General features: G+C 40.6%; 1 protein-coding gene across 2 annotated transcripts in view; it reads right to left on the bottom strand.

Moving 5' to 3' along the window:
• rasgrf2b (Ras protein-specific guanine nucleotide-releasing factor 2b) overlaps positions 1-14,347 on the bottom strand; it is a 229,148-nt gene that overhangs the window by 150,289 nt on the left and 64,512 nt on the right. For both annotated transcript variants that reach the window (XM_043708239.1, XM_043708251.1), the window contains exon 4: positions 3,325-3,414. In XM_043708239.1, the coding sequence (XP_043564174.1) occupies positions 3,325-3,414 (90 nt within the window). The remainder of the gene's footprint in view (positions 1-3,324; positions 3,415-14,347) is intronic.

The following is a 14,347-nucleotide window of genomic DNA, read 5'->3' as shown; positions in this document are numbered from 1 at the left end:
TGCGGGTGTCTCGGCGATGTTCCCTAAAGCGCTCTGCTAGGAGGCGTCCAGTCTCCCCAATGTAGAGGAGACCGCATCGGGAGCAACGGATGCAATAGATGATATTAGTGGATGTGCAGGTAAAACTTTGATGGATGTGGAAAGCTCCTTTGGGGCCTTGGATTGAGGTGAGGGAGGAGGTGTGGGCGCAGGTTTTACAGTTCCTGCGGTGGCAGGGGAAAGTGCCAGGATGGGAGGGTGGGTCGTGGACCTGACCAGGTAGTCACGGAGGGAACGGGTCTTTGCGGAAGGCGGAGAGGGTGGGGAGGGAAATATATCCCTGGTGGTGGGGTCTGTTTGGAGGTGGCGGAAATGTCGGCGGATGATTTGGTTTATGCGAAGGTTGGTAGGGTGGAAGGTGAGCACCAGGGCTGTCCGCAAAAAAAGGTGGAAGAAGAAAATGAGTATTTTGCATCAGTATTTACTGAAAAGGATATGGAAGATATAGAATGTAGGGAAATAGATGGTGACACCTTGAAAAATGTCCATATTACAGAGGAGGATGTGCCAGATGTCTTGAAATGTCTTAAAAGTGGATAAATCCCCAGGACCTGATCAGGTGTATCCTAGAACTCTGTGGGAAGCAGGAGAAGTGATTGGTGGGCCTCTTGCTAAGATATTTGTATCATCGATAGTCACAGGTGAAGTGCCGGAAGACTGGAGGTTGGCTAATGTGGTGCCACTGTTTAAGAAGAGTGGTAAGGACAAGCCAGGGAACTATAGACCAGTGAGCCTAAAATCGGTGGTGGGCAAGTTGTTGCAGGGAATCCTGAGGGACAGGATGTACATGTATTTGGAAAGGCAAAGACTGATTAGGTATCGTCAACATGGCTTTGTGCATGGGAAATCATGTCTCACAAACTTGATTGAGTTTTTTGAAGAAGTAACAAAGATGATTGATGAGGACAGAGCAGTAGATGTGATCTATATGAACTTCAGTAAGGCGTTCGACAAGGTTCCCCATGGGAGACTGATTAGCAAGGTTAGATCGCACGGAATACAGGGGAAACTAGTCATTTGGATACAGAAGACAGAGGGTGGTGGTGGAGGGTTGTTTTTCAGACTGGAGGCCTGTGACCAGTGGAGTGCCACAAGGATCGGTGCTGGGTCCTCTGATTTTTGTCATTTACATAAATAATTTGGATGCAAACATAAGAGGTACAGTTAGTAAGTTTGCAGATGACATCAAAATTAGAGGTGTAGTGGACAGCGAAGAAGGTTACCAGATAAATGTGAGGTGCTGCATTTTGGGACTTATACACTTAATGGTAAGGTCCTAGGGGGTGTTGCTGAACAAAGAGACCTTGGAATGCAAATTCATAGCTGAGTCGCAGGGAGATAGGATAGTGAAAACAGTGTTTAGTATGCGTTCCTTTATTGGTCAGAGTATTGAGCACAGTAGTTGGGAGATCATATTGTGGCTGTACAGGACATTGGTTAGGCCACTGTTGGAATATTGCATGCAATTCTGGTCTCCTTCCTATCGGAAAGATGTTGTGAAACTTGAAAGGGTTCAGAAAAGATTTACAAGGATGTTGCCAGGGTTAGAGGATTTGAGCTATAGGGAGAGGCTGAACAGACTGGGGCTGTTTTCCCTGGATCATCAGAGACTGAGGGGTGACCTTAGAGAGGTTTACAAAATTATGAGAGGTGTGGATAGAGTAAATAGGCAAAGTCTTTTCCCTGGGGTTGGAGAGTCCAGAGCTAGAGGGCATAGATTTAAGGTGAGGGGGAAAGATATAAAAGAGACCTACGGCAACATTTTCACGCAGAGGATGATACATGAATGGAATGAACTGCCAGAGGAAGTGGTGGAGGCTGGTACAATTGCAACATTTAAGAGGCATTTGGATGGGTATATGAATAGGAAGGGATTTGGAGGGATATGGGCCAGGTGCTGGCAGATGGGACTAGATTGGGTTGGGATGTCTGGTCGGCATGGACGGGTTGGACTGAAGGGTCTTTTTCCATGCTGTACATCTCTCTGACTCTATGACGCTCATTAGTTCCTCCTTGAGTGGTTCACTATTCTGTCACTGATTGAGCTTCAAGGAGTCCTTTCCTGCCATTTTTGCCACATCACAATCAGTCAATTAGGGTGATTTTGTGTTGGCTTTAAATTCAAATCTAACTATTTCTTGTGCCTCTTAAAGTATTACTTGCTATATAATTTGATCCACTAGATGGAGTGCCAGTCAATATTGTGCCGTACTTTACGACATCACCTAATAAGGATCACTTGATAAGGATGGGCCCCTTACCTCTCAATGAAAATGACACAGACAAACTTGCCTCCATTTAGCTGACTTGCCCATGAATAGTTTGGGCAAGCACCCATCCATTAGAATCGAAAAGTGTGGCCCTGGAAAAGCACAGCATGTCAGGCACCATTTGAGGAGCAGGAGCGTCCATTAGCATGGAGCGAGGGGAGTTGTGTGCAATTCCGTGAGAAGGCTTGCCTCATAGAGCTTCTGGTCAAAAAATAATGCCAATGGCTGTGTATCAGACCAAGATTGACAGCCCATGCCAGTATTGTAGGAGGCATACAAGAAAGAGGGCCTTCTGAAACCAGATAATCCTAGGATCTGACCAGAGCTGAGGTACCGAGACCCAATGAGGAGGGCAGTGAGTGCTTGAAGGCTGATGCTAGATTTGCAGGTGCATCCACATTCGGGGGGATTCAGGTGCATTCAGGGGATCCCCTGAAAGTAACAGTAGAATGTCCATTGGTACCTTGTCTTCCATCCTGGGAAGAACTGTCATGAATTGAGACCAGAATGCTCAATTTATACCTTCAATTTATGGTGGTATGAGGAAGACCGAAAGCCTTCTGTAGAAAGACAGTTATCCTAATTTCCAGATATGTTTGTCTAATCTTTTGGTTGAGACACACATTCTGTACAGCTGAGGTACTCCGAGTTGCGTCAACCAACCCTTCCTATACACGGGTACATTTAAGGAAAGGGACCAACTAGGCTTCCATAAATGTACATAGACAATTTAACACTTTTTTCCATTCGAGGTATGTTTACGTCACCTCAACAAATGAATATTCGAGCAAAGAAAACTTCCAACAATTAGATGTGACAGTATGAAGAATACTTCAAAGATGTAATATTAAATATCCTCTAAATAGTGATTTATTTAGAAAATAATAATCCCTGTATTCAATTATTCATATAATCAGATTCATAGCATCATTTGAAGTGACAGAGAAACTTAAAAATGCCATTTTGGTTCAATTTTTAACAAAGTTTTTCCACTTTCATTTCATTATTGGATTACCTTTTTAATCTTTTTAATGTCTGGGTCTTCATCCTCAGCATTTCCTTGGTAAGGCCGCATCCGTTCTTTTGTTTTGTTCACAGCGACAATCTTAGTAAAACAATAATAATCACAACATCAATTGATAAGTCTGTTAGGTCAATTCCAGGTTGTGCAATTATATTTGATCAATCCTTGGACTTACTGGGTCATTTGGTAAAGCTGTAGCTCTTTCTCAGAAGGACATTATGGCGGGACAATATCTTAGATGCAATGTTATTTGCTCCCTTGCAGCAAACTGCACAGGACATTTTCTGCTCTTTCTACCATTAAAATCTTCTTCAATGGTTCCTGAAGTTAAACTGTTACAGAATTTAAGTAGCATTTCTCACATTGCTAAATCTGCTATAGAAGGGTCTGCTATGAATTAATTTCAAAGCATCATTTCAATAAGTGATTTGGCATTACATCTGAAGGAAAGAATACAGGGCTCTGGGGTAAGGCCAGTTGAATGTAACAACCTGAATGCGCTTTCAGAGCCAATATGGACATGTTGGGACAAATGACTTCCTTCAGTAGCTGTAATCATTGTATGATTGCCTTTATTGGTCAGTGCATTGAGTATGGGAGCTGGGAGGACATTTTGCAGATGTACAGGACATTGGAATACTGCATTCAATTCTGATCTCCCTACTATAGGAAGGATGTTGCAAAACGTGAAAGGGTTCAGAAAAGATTTAGAAGGATGTTGCCAGTGTTGAAGGATTTGCGCTATAGGGAAAGGCTGAATAGGTTGGGGCTATTTTCCCTGGAGCATCAGAGGTTGAGGGGTGACCTTGTAATGTTTTATAAAATCACGAGGTGTATGGATAGGGTAAATAGACAAGGTCTTTTCCCCAGGGGTGGGGGAGTCCAAAACTAGAGGGCATAGGTTTAAGGAGAGAGGGGAAAGATTTAAGAGACCTAAGGGGCAACTTTTTTTTTTAAAACGCAGAGGGTGTTGTGTTTACGGAATGAGCTGCCAGAGGAAGTGGTGGAGACTGGTACAATTGCAGCATTTAAAAGGCACCTCGACGGGTAATGTGAATAGGAAGTATTTAGAGGGATATGGGCCAAATGCTGACAAATGGGACTAGCTTTATTTAGGATATCTGGTCGGCATGGATCAGTTGGACCAAAGGGTCTGTTTCCGTGCTGTAAGTCTCTATGACTCAATGAATTCATATTTAATTTGATTAACATTCGTATGTAATTAAGCTTGCTGTTTGTGAAATATCAGTCAATTTCAACCGAGGTTTGCAGTCACTGAGGGTTAGAAATGAAAAGTTGCCATATTCCTACCAAATCACTGGGCTACCTTCTCATTAGTGAGAGAGACAACTGGTTTAACCTGACAATCACCATGCCTGGCAAAGGGAGAAGTTGAGGAGGACAGTATGTCATGGTATCCTTAGTTACTTAGTTTCCTAGTGTAGAATTGAACCCACACTGTTGACACCACTCTATACTGCAAAATCAGCCATCCACTCAACTAAGCAGACCAAATCTCCAAAGAATCACAGACACAAGATGTAGAAAGACAGAATGCCTGTGACATGGGAGTTACAAGGTAGAGGAGAACATTTCCAGGTTAATGACAGAAGCAGAAATCATAAGAACATTCAATATGGCATTGCATTCAAGATAAGTAAGGGCAAAGTGAACAAAGGGATATTGGAATGATTTATAGTAAATGCAATTAGAAATACTTATTTGTGGAGGGGTGTATCCAGGACTGACTGATTGGACTGAATGGTTTGTTCCCGTGTTATAATAGCTATATGTCTACATATAACCACCACAGTTAGGAATATACAAACAGCAGTGGGGCATTTATTCCTTGGAGCTTTTTGTGCCATTCAATGGGATCATAGTTGATTTGCAACTTAATTCCATATGCTCACCTTTAAACCTTAGCCCTCAATAGCTTTTATTAACAAAAATCTATCAATCTCAGACTGAAACTGAATTGATTGAGCATCAATTGTAATTGTTGAAAGAGAGTGCCACATCTTTATGACCAATGTTTTCTAAAGGTGGTGTCAAATTTCCTGAAAGATCTCGATGGAAGATTTAGTCAATGACTTCTCCTAGACTCGGTTCCAGCAACAATAAATTCTATCTATCTATCTTACTTGTTATAGAGTCATGCTGCATGGAAACAGGCCCTTCTGCCCCACTCGTCCATGTTGGCCAGATGTCTCAAACTAAACTAGTCCCATTTGCCTGCACTGGCCCATATTCCTCTAAATCTTCCCTATTCATGTGCCTGTCCAAATGTCTTTTAAATGTTGTCACTGTATCTGCACCTACCACTTCTTCCAGTGGTTCATTCCACATATGCACCACCCTCTGTGAAAAAGCTATCCCTCAGGTGCCTCTTAAATCTTTCCCTTCTCACCTTAAACCTACACCCTCGCATTTTGAACTCCCCTACCTTAGGGAAAAGACCTTTGCTATAAACCTCTATGATGTCATCCCTCAATCTCCTATGCTCCAGTGAAAAATGTCCAAGTCTATCCAGCCTCTCTTCATAACTTACACCACCTAGTCTCGGTAATAGCTTTTTAAGTCTTTTCTGCATCCTCTCCAATTTAATAATTTCCTTCCTAAAGCACGGTGACCAGAAATGTACACAGAACTCTAAAGTGGGCTCACCAACGTCCTCATATCTTAGTAACTTTGATCAAATCACCACATAACATTTTAAATTCTAGGGAATGTGATACTAATTTGTTTAATCTCTCCTCATATTTCAACCCTTGGAATCCAGGTATAATTCTGGTAAATTGACACTGCAGTCTTTCCTAATAAGGGTAATAAATTCTATCAGCATTCACTGTGATGCTGTTCACAGTATTGCAGGTTTGTCCAATTAAGGCTTTGTGTAGCTGAAGCATGACTTCTACCCCCTGTATTCTACTTCTCTCGACATGAAGGCCAATTTTCTATTCTCCATTATGATATTTTCTGCATAGCTGATGACATTTACAGATCCTGGTATTAGTTCAGATCTCCACTGTTTCTAGCTTTCAACCATTTAGAAGGTATTCCATTTCATCCTCTGTAGATTCCAAAGGGATGACCTCACATTTGCCTATATTCATTTGAAATCAATTTCTCATATTTCTTTCTTATTTAATTGATCTGTCTTCCTTTGTGATGTTATGCTACCACCTACACAGTTTACAATGTTGTCTATCTTTTCATTATCAGCAAATGTCGATAGATTATTTTCTATTACATCAGCTAAGTAGTGAATAAATACAATCAGAAGTCGAGGGCCCAACACAAATTTTTGTGGGACATCGATATCCTGATCATTATCTCTACACTGTCTCCTATCTTTCAATGAATCTCCTTCCCTGTCAATAGCTTTTTTCTATTCCATGAATATCAAGTTTTGCTAACAGAAACATCTGAGGGACTTCATGAAACACATTCTGGAAGTAGTTACAGATAACATTCATTGTCATTTCTAACATGCGATTAATAAGATCAAGGTTGATCTGATTTTGACCTCACCTCTACATTCCTGTGAATATCCAACAATTTTACATCCTCTTACATCCATGGGCGGCAAAGTGGCTCAGTGGTTAGCACTGCAGCCTCACAGCACCAAGATCCCAGGTTTGATTCCAGCCTTGGGTGACTGCCTGTGTAGAGTTTGCACATTCTCCCTGTGTCTGCGTGGGTTTGCTCCGGTTTCCTCCCACAGTCCAAAAATGTGCAGGTCAGGTGAATTGGCCATGCCAAATTGCCCATAGTGTTAGGTGCATTAGTCGGAGGGAAATGGGTCTGGGTGGGTTACTTTTCAGAGGGTCCGTGTGGACTGGTTGGGCCGAAGGGCCTGTTTCCACACTGTAGGGAATCTAATCTAATAATTAAGAATCTACGTATCCCTTCATTGGAATAGTTAAAGATTATCCATCCCTTGCCTTTTGAGGAAGGGAATTCCAATGACTCTCAGCCCTCTGCAAGAAAAAAGATGTTTCCTCATCCTGGTCTTAAATGAACAAGCTCTTGTTTTTAAAATTATGACCCCGAGTTCCCTCAACATCCTTTCCACATCCACCTAGTCAAGTTCCCTCAGCATCTTATATGATTCAATTACATCACCTCAGACTCTTTCAAACTCCAGAAGATATAAGCCTAACCTGCCTCACCTTTCCTCATCCAGCAATCTATTCATTCCAGGTATTCTTCCACTCATTACTTCAGTCATTTCTTCAAAATAAAAACAATCCAGTTTGTTAAGAATGAACTACACTTTAAAAATGAAATTGGCTTTCAGTTAAAAATGTTCATGTTCAGTAATGTTATCCTTAATTATAGACTTTAGAAATTAATATTATTTGATTTAATGGGGCATTTTACATGCCATTAAATCCTATTCTTTCTGCAAATTTCCTGACTACATCTGACTCCAACAAATAGAAGATGCCACTACTACTTGTTTTGTAACCATGTACATACAGAGTCTTCCCAAGTGAACACTTTAATCTAATCAAGTTTATTTCCTTAGACTTCCCAGAATGGTGTAGAACAATTTCAAGTTAAGGTCCTAAGCATAAAACTTAAATTGAACTGCAAAATTCATATCATTTTATCTTGATTGTCAAACTCTGCACTGTTGACCTAAGATGGCACTGGATATCCAGATTGCGATCAGGAGACTAAACAAAGTTCTAATTCTGATGATTCACTGTTTTAATTCACTCTAAATATTCTAACATATCAACTGTCACTTTTATGTCGCAAGCCTTTTTATTGGAACTAACCTTTCCAGTGGCACTACCATTATCAATATTCTGATCCTGTTATTTGTCCCTTAAGCTGTTAATTCCATCCATTGATCAGCTCAACAAATACAATATTTGAGGTAGGTATATTATGTTGATCTATTTAATAAAGGAAACATTATTTCAAATGAATTTGAAAAGTTCCTATTATTTATATTACAACCAAATCCTGAATGTTGAGAAATATTTAATGTCAGAAAAGTGAGTGTGCATACAAAGCTAGTTTTACAATTTTTGACAAACTCTTTTTATTTTTGTTCGCAGCGGTGAAGCAAGCTGGAAGAACAAAACCTCACCTTCTGCCTGGGTACCTGACAGACTTCAGGACTCAACATTGTGTTTAATAATTTCAGAGCATCAACATCCTCCTTCATGTTCATGACCCATACCATACCCCAAGTCTTACTCCATATGGGTTACTCCCAGCACAGCTATGCTATTTTCAATTATTCACCCTTTCTGTTAGGACTCAATCAGCATTTACTTCTCTCCTGGCTTATCATCAGCAATCTCTTTGTCTGCTTCTACTTTTTTTTTCTCACACTGTCTCACCTGAGCATGGCTGCCTGAATTGCTTGCTTTTCCAGTGCCACACTTTTCGACTCTGATCTCCAGCATCTGCAGTCCTCACTGTCTCCATCTATTTGACTTAAACCCTCAACGCCACCACCGCACTGCACCAATGCCCTGCCCATTGCCCCCCCCCCCCCCAACCCTTTGACATCAGTATAAATACCACCATTTCTTAGCTGTGCCCATTTCTGACAAAGCAGCATTGGACTCGAAACATTAATATGGTTTTTCTCTCTGCAAATGCTGTCAGACCTATATTATAACTAGCATGTTCACAACAATAACAACACATTTGAAGCAGAAATTGGTGGAACACAGTCTGGATTTAAATCTGAATAGAAACGAGAGGAAATATTTAACCTTATAACAGCTTTGTTTTATATCTAGAAGTAAACATAAATGTTGAGATACGTTTCACAGATTATGGAAAAAATGTTTAATTGTGTTATCACCAAAAGGTAATAAACATGTTGCAGTAATTGTTCAATGTTTGAGCAGCCTCAATTGATGGTTTATGAGCTGGAGGCTGAACTACAGACATTACAATCCATCAGGAAGGGACAAAGTTACCTTGAGTGTTTGTTCGTCATAAAAGTCACATCTCTTATGATTTGGTCAGAGACATAGAGTCTGACAGCAAATAAGGCAGCTAACGGGCAGGAACATCAGCTTTTGCAATTGTTCAAGAGGTTTGAGGCTCTTTATACTTATTTGGGTAAGAGTGAGGGTTTCGGGGGAATGAGCTAACTGACCGCAACCTTTGAAGTTCTGATTCTTAATTTAGTTCCTAGCTCCTCATACTGACTGTGCTGAATCTCTTTCTTTGTCTTGCCAATGTAGAATAAGTCTTTCAAGAGTAGGGAGTAGGGATGAATGTGCTCGTAGGGAACAATATAGGTAAGGGATTGATATGATTCTCTGCATCAAAGTACACAAGCCTAGAGGGCTATGTCGGTCAACAGTGCCTAGGTTGTCGACATCTGCTCATGGCTGGAGAGGAACTTACAATGGGAGGGGGAGGATCCAGTCATCCTAGTCCATTCAAGTGTCAAGTATATAGGTGGGACCAAGAAAGAGATTCAGCATAGTCAGTCTAAGGAGCAAGGCACTAAATCAAGCAGAACCTCAATAGCCATAACCTCCAGAGTGTTACCTGAGGCATGTACACATGAGCATTGGACAAATCAGACTAGTGGGCCAATGCGTGGGTTAAGACTAATGTGGGAGAAGTGGGTTCTGATACCCGGGGCTATGGCACCTATACTAGGGAAGTGGGATCTATACTTGTCGGAACGGTCTCCACTTGAAGCATGCTGGGGCTAGGGTTCTTGCCAACAATGTGACGAAGGAAGTAGAGAGGATTTTAGACTAAAGAGTGGGGGAAGGGACAAATTTTGGAACATGTGATAAATCAAAGACTAAAAGTTGAGGCCAAGGAGAAAGGTATTGATATGGGAAATGATGAACATACAGTGAGAAGATAAGATATAGAGCATAAATCTACGAGTAAACCAACTAATAAGGCTAGAATTTACATAGACAATTAAGAGATTAAAAATAAAGTCTATATCCGAATGCATGTAGCATTCAAAACAAAACTAATTAACTGACAGCACAAATTAAATAAGTAAGTACTCTTGGATACCCATTACAGATCCATGATGATCGAATGACATAGATGGAAATGTGAATCTTATAAGGTACAGGACATTTAGGAAGGACAGAATGCTAAGAAAAGACAAAGAGGTGGTTCTGCTCGCATGGGTGTGCCAATCCTTTGAAAAAAAATTGGACCTGCAACGATCAAATAAATTGTTGTTCTCTGCTTTATATGGTCTACTCACAACAACATAGGAAGGTGTATCCATCCACGTTTGGCTTCAGTGCATAACAGAACTTTGGTAAGAGACAAGCTGGAGCACTCGGTGCAGCTTTGGTGTTCACATTTAAACAGAATATATTTGCATTGCAGGTTATACAGTGAATGGATTAGTGCCTGGAATGAGAATATTGTCCCTGAGTGGCAGAGTAACTCATCTAGGTTCTTTAGAAGAAGGAGAGGCCATCTCACTAAAAGGAGAGGCGCACTCTCTGCAGAAGGGGCTGATCATTTACAATTGAGATGAACAGAAATTTATTTTCTCAAAGGTTTGTGAATCTTTGGAATTTTCTTGCTGCAAATTCTATAGATGCTCCATTATTGAATATATTTAACAATGGGATAGAAAGAGGTTTGGTCTGTCGGGCAATTGAGAAGTTGGGAAAATGAAGTTGAGGCAGAGATCAGATATGAAGGTATTGAATAGAGAGCAGGCTCAAGGTCCTGAACCTTCCACTCTTGGTCTAATGTGTTTGCATTCCTGTATTGCTCCAGGAGAGGTTGCCAATTGAATGCAAAATTGACTCAAAGGTAGTAGACAGAAGGTGGGAGCAGAAGGTTGTTATTCTTTAAATGTGTAATTGTACCCACCCCGATCACTTCCTCTGGCAGCTCATTCCACATAGAGGGTGGTGTGTATATGAAAAAGTTGTCCCTTATGTCCCTTTTAAATATTTTCCCTCTTACCTTAAATCTATGCCCTCCTGTACCCTTGGAAAGAGACCTTTACTATTCACCTTATCTATGCCCCTCATGATTCTATAAACCTCAATAAGGTCACCTCTCAGCCTCTGACACTTCAAGGAAAAAAGTCCCACTCTATCCGGCTCTCCTTATCACTCAAGTCCTCCAGTCCCGGCAATATCCTCATAAATTTTTAATGCACCCTTTCATGTTTAACAACGTTCTACCTATAGCTTGTAACTAGAACTGTACTCAGTATTGCAAAAATGGCCTCTTGTACAGCCTGAATATGATGTCCCAACTCCTATACTCAATACTCTGATCAATGAAGGCAAGCATACCAAACACCTTCTTCGCCATCCTGTCAACCTGTGATGCCACTTTCAAATAACTATGTATCTGAACCTCTAGGTCTCTATATTCAACACTGCCCAGGGCCCTGCCATTAACTGGGAAAGTCCTAACCAATTTTGCCGTACCAAAATGCAACATCTTGCATTTATGTAAATTAAATTCCATCTGCCACTTCTTAGCCCATTGGCCTATCTGATCAATATCTCTTTTTACTCTTAGATAATCTTCTTCACCATTCATTATCGCACAATTTTTGTGTCATATGCAAACATACTAACCATATCTCCTATATTCTCATACATATTGTTAATTTAAATGACAAACAACAATGGAACCAGAACCAATCCTTCCGACACACTGCCAAGCACATGAATAGGAAGGTTTTAGAGAGACATGTACCAAATGCAGGTAAATGAGACTACTTAACTTTGCGATACCTGGTCAGCATAGATAAGCTGAACCAAAAGGTGTTTCCTTGCTGTATGACTATGACTTTATGACCCTCTGAATCTATGTTAGTTAATGATGACATCAACACAATAGAGGTATATGATCTAAGTTTAAGAAACCCAGGATGTGGAAACGGGTGGCATGGAGATGAGGAATGATAAAGACAATATGTATGGAGATGATCTACAAGCTCCTAACAGTAATCATACCGGAGGGTAGAATATAATTAAAGAAATAATGAGAAATAATGTCAGAAAAACAGCAATAATGATCTGAGATTTTAAATCATATTGAATGGAAAGTCAGACGAGTAAAGTTTAGTTGAGGAGTTCATGGAATGTATTCAGAAGAGTTTGTTTTAAAGAGCACTCTGGAGCCAACCAGAGACCAAACCATACTATATCTGAGATAGGATTAAATAATGATCTCATGGTGAAGGCACCTCCATGTAGCAGTAACCAAAATATAATTGAGATTTTCATTCAGTTTGAGCAAGAGAGAAGTTGGTTTGAGACTTTTTCTTTCATAACAATGATTTGTTAATTGTGAGTATTAAAAAATCATTGTTACGAGAGTATGAAAACAGACTTGGCGAAAACAAACTGGCAAATAGGGTTAAAGGATAGGTGACACAAATGCAGTGGCACACATTGAAGGAAATATATTAGAATACACAGATGTATACATTTCAAACAATAAGAAAAAATCTCAAGGAATCCATTGTCAACCAGAAATATTAAAGACTGTATTAAACATAAAGCATATAATTGTGCCAAGACATGTGGCAGATCAGAAAATTGGTCAGAATATAAAAACCAGCAAAGATTCAACAAAAATAATAATAAAATTTAGCACAGAGTGCAAGACAAAGCTAGTCAGAAATATAAAACATGGTTAGAATTTATGTAAATATTCTTAAAACCCAATCAATGAAGTGAGCATAGGTCCTGTTGAAATGGAGAATTAATCATTTAACACAAGGAAATGGCACTGAATTGAACAGGTATTTTCACATCTGTCTTAACTGTAGAGGGTACAAATAACCTTCCAGAAGCAGTGATACATTAGGAAATGGAAGGGAGGAACCCTGAAAAGCCACAATCGCCAGAGAAATCACCAGATTCTAAGTAAATTGTTGGAGCTGAGGGCTAACAAGTGCTTAGGTTCTCAAGAATTCCATCCTAGAATCCCAAACAAAGTAGTTTGTGAGATACCTGATACATTGGTTTTAATTTCCAAAATTCCCTTGAATCAGGGATTGACAATTCCCCTTCATATTGGGCAATAACAAATGTGACTCCTTTATTCAAAATGAGAGAGAGACAGAAAGCCGGCCAGTTAGCTTAAGATCTATCGCTGAGAACATGTGAGAAGCTAATATTAAATCTGTTATAGCACATTACTTAGATAAATTCATGGTTAACATGCAGAGTCAACAGTTTTGTGAATGTTTAAACATGATTTCCCTACCTCTTGGAGTTTGTTTTCAGGAGGTAACAGGCATTATACTTAAATTTCCAGAAGGCTTTTGATAAAGTGATATATCAAATGTTATTGCAGGAAAGTAAAAGCTCATGGTGTAGTGGATATCATATTTACATTGATAAAAGAGTAGCTGGCCAACAGGAAGCAGAGAATAGGCACTAATGGGTCTTTTTCAGTCTGGCAAGTTGTAATGAGTGATCTGCCACAGGGATCAATGCTGCAACTGCAGCTGTTTATTATTTATATGAATAACTTAGCAGATGGGATGACAGGCCTCTTGTGGTATAGTGGTAGAGTCCGGGGTTCAAGTCCCATTTGCTCCAGGTTTGTAATAACATCTCTGAACAGGTTGAACTGTCTTGAAGGTGGAAAGGGGTGGGGAGGGAAATATATCCCTGGGGGGGCGGGGGGGGGGCTCTTTTTGGAGAGGCCATTCCCTCCATGACTACCTGGTCAGGTCCACGCCCCCCTACAACCCACCCTCCCATCCTGGCACTTTCCCATGCCACCGCAGGAATTGCAAAACCAGCGCCCACACCTCCTCCCTCACCTCCATCCAAGGCGCTAAAGGAGCCTTCCACATCTATCAAAGTTTTACCTGCACCTCCACTAATATCATTTATTGTATCCGTTGCTCCCGATGCAGTCTCCTCTACATTGGGGAGGCTGGACGCCTCCTAGCAGAGCACTTTAGGGAACATCTCCAGGACACCCGCATCAATCAACCAAATCGCCCAGTGGCTCAACATTTCAACTCCCCCTCCCACTCTGCCGAGGA

Source organism: Chiloscyllium plagiosum, chromosome 2 (genome assembly GCF_004010195.1).
Source record: "Chiloscyllium plagiosum isolate BGI_BamShark_2017 chromosome 2, ASM401019v2, whole genome shotgun sequence".
NCBI classification, from domain to species: domain Eukaryota; kingdom Metazoa; phylum Chordata; class Chondrichthyes; order Orectolobiformes; family Hemiscylliidae; genus Chiloscyllium; species Chiloscyllium plagiosum.
Note: the sequence above shows the minus strand (reverse complement) of the source record. Positions and strands in the feature narration are given on the sequence as shown.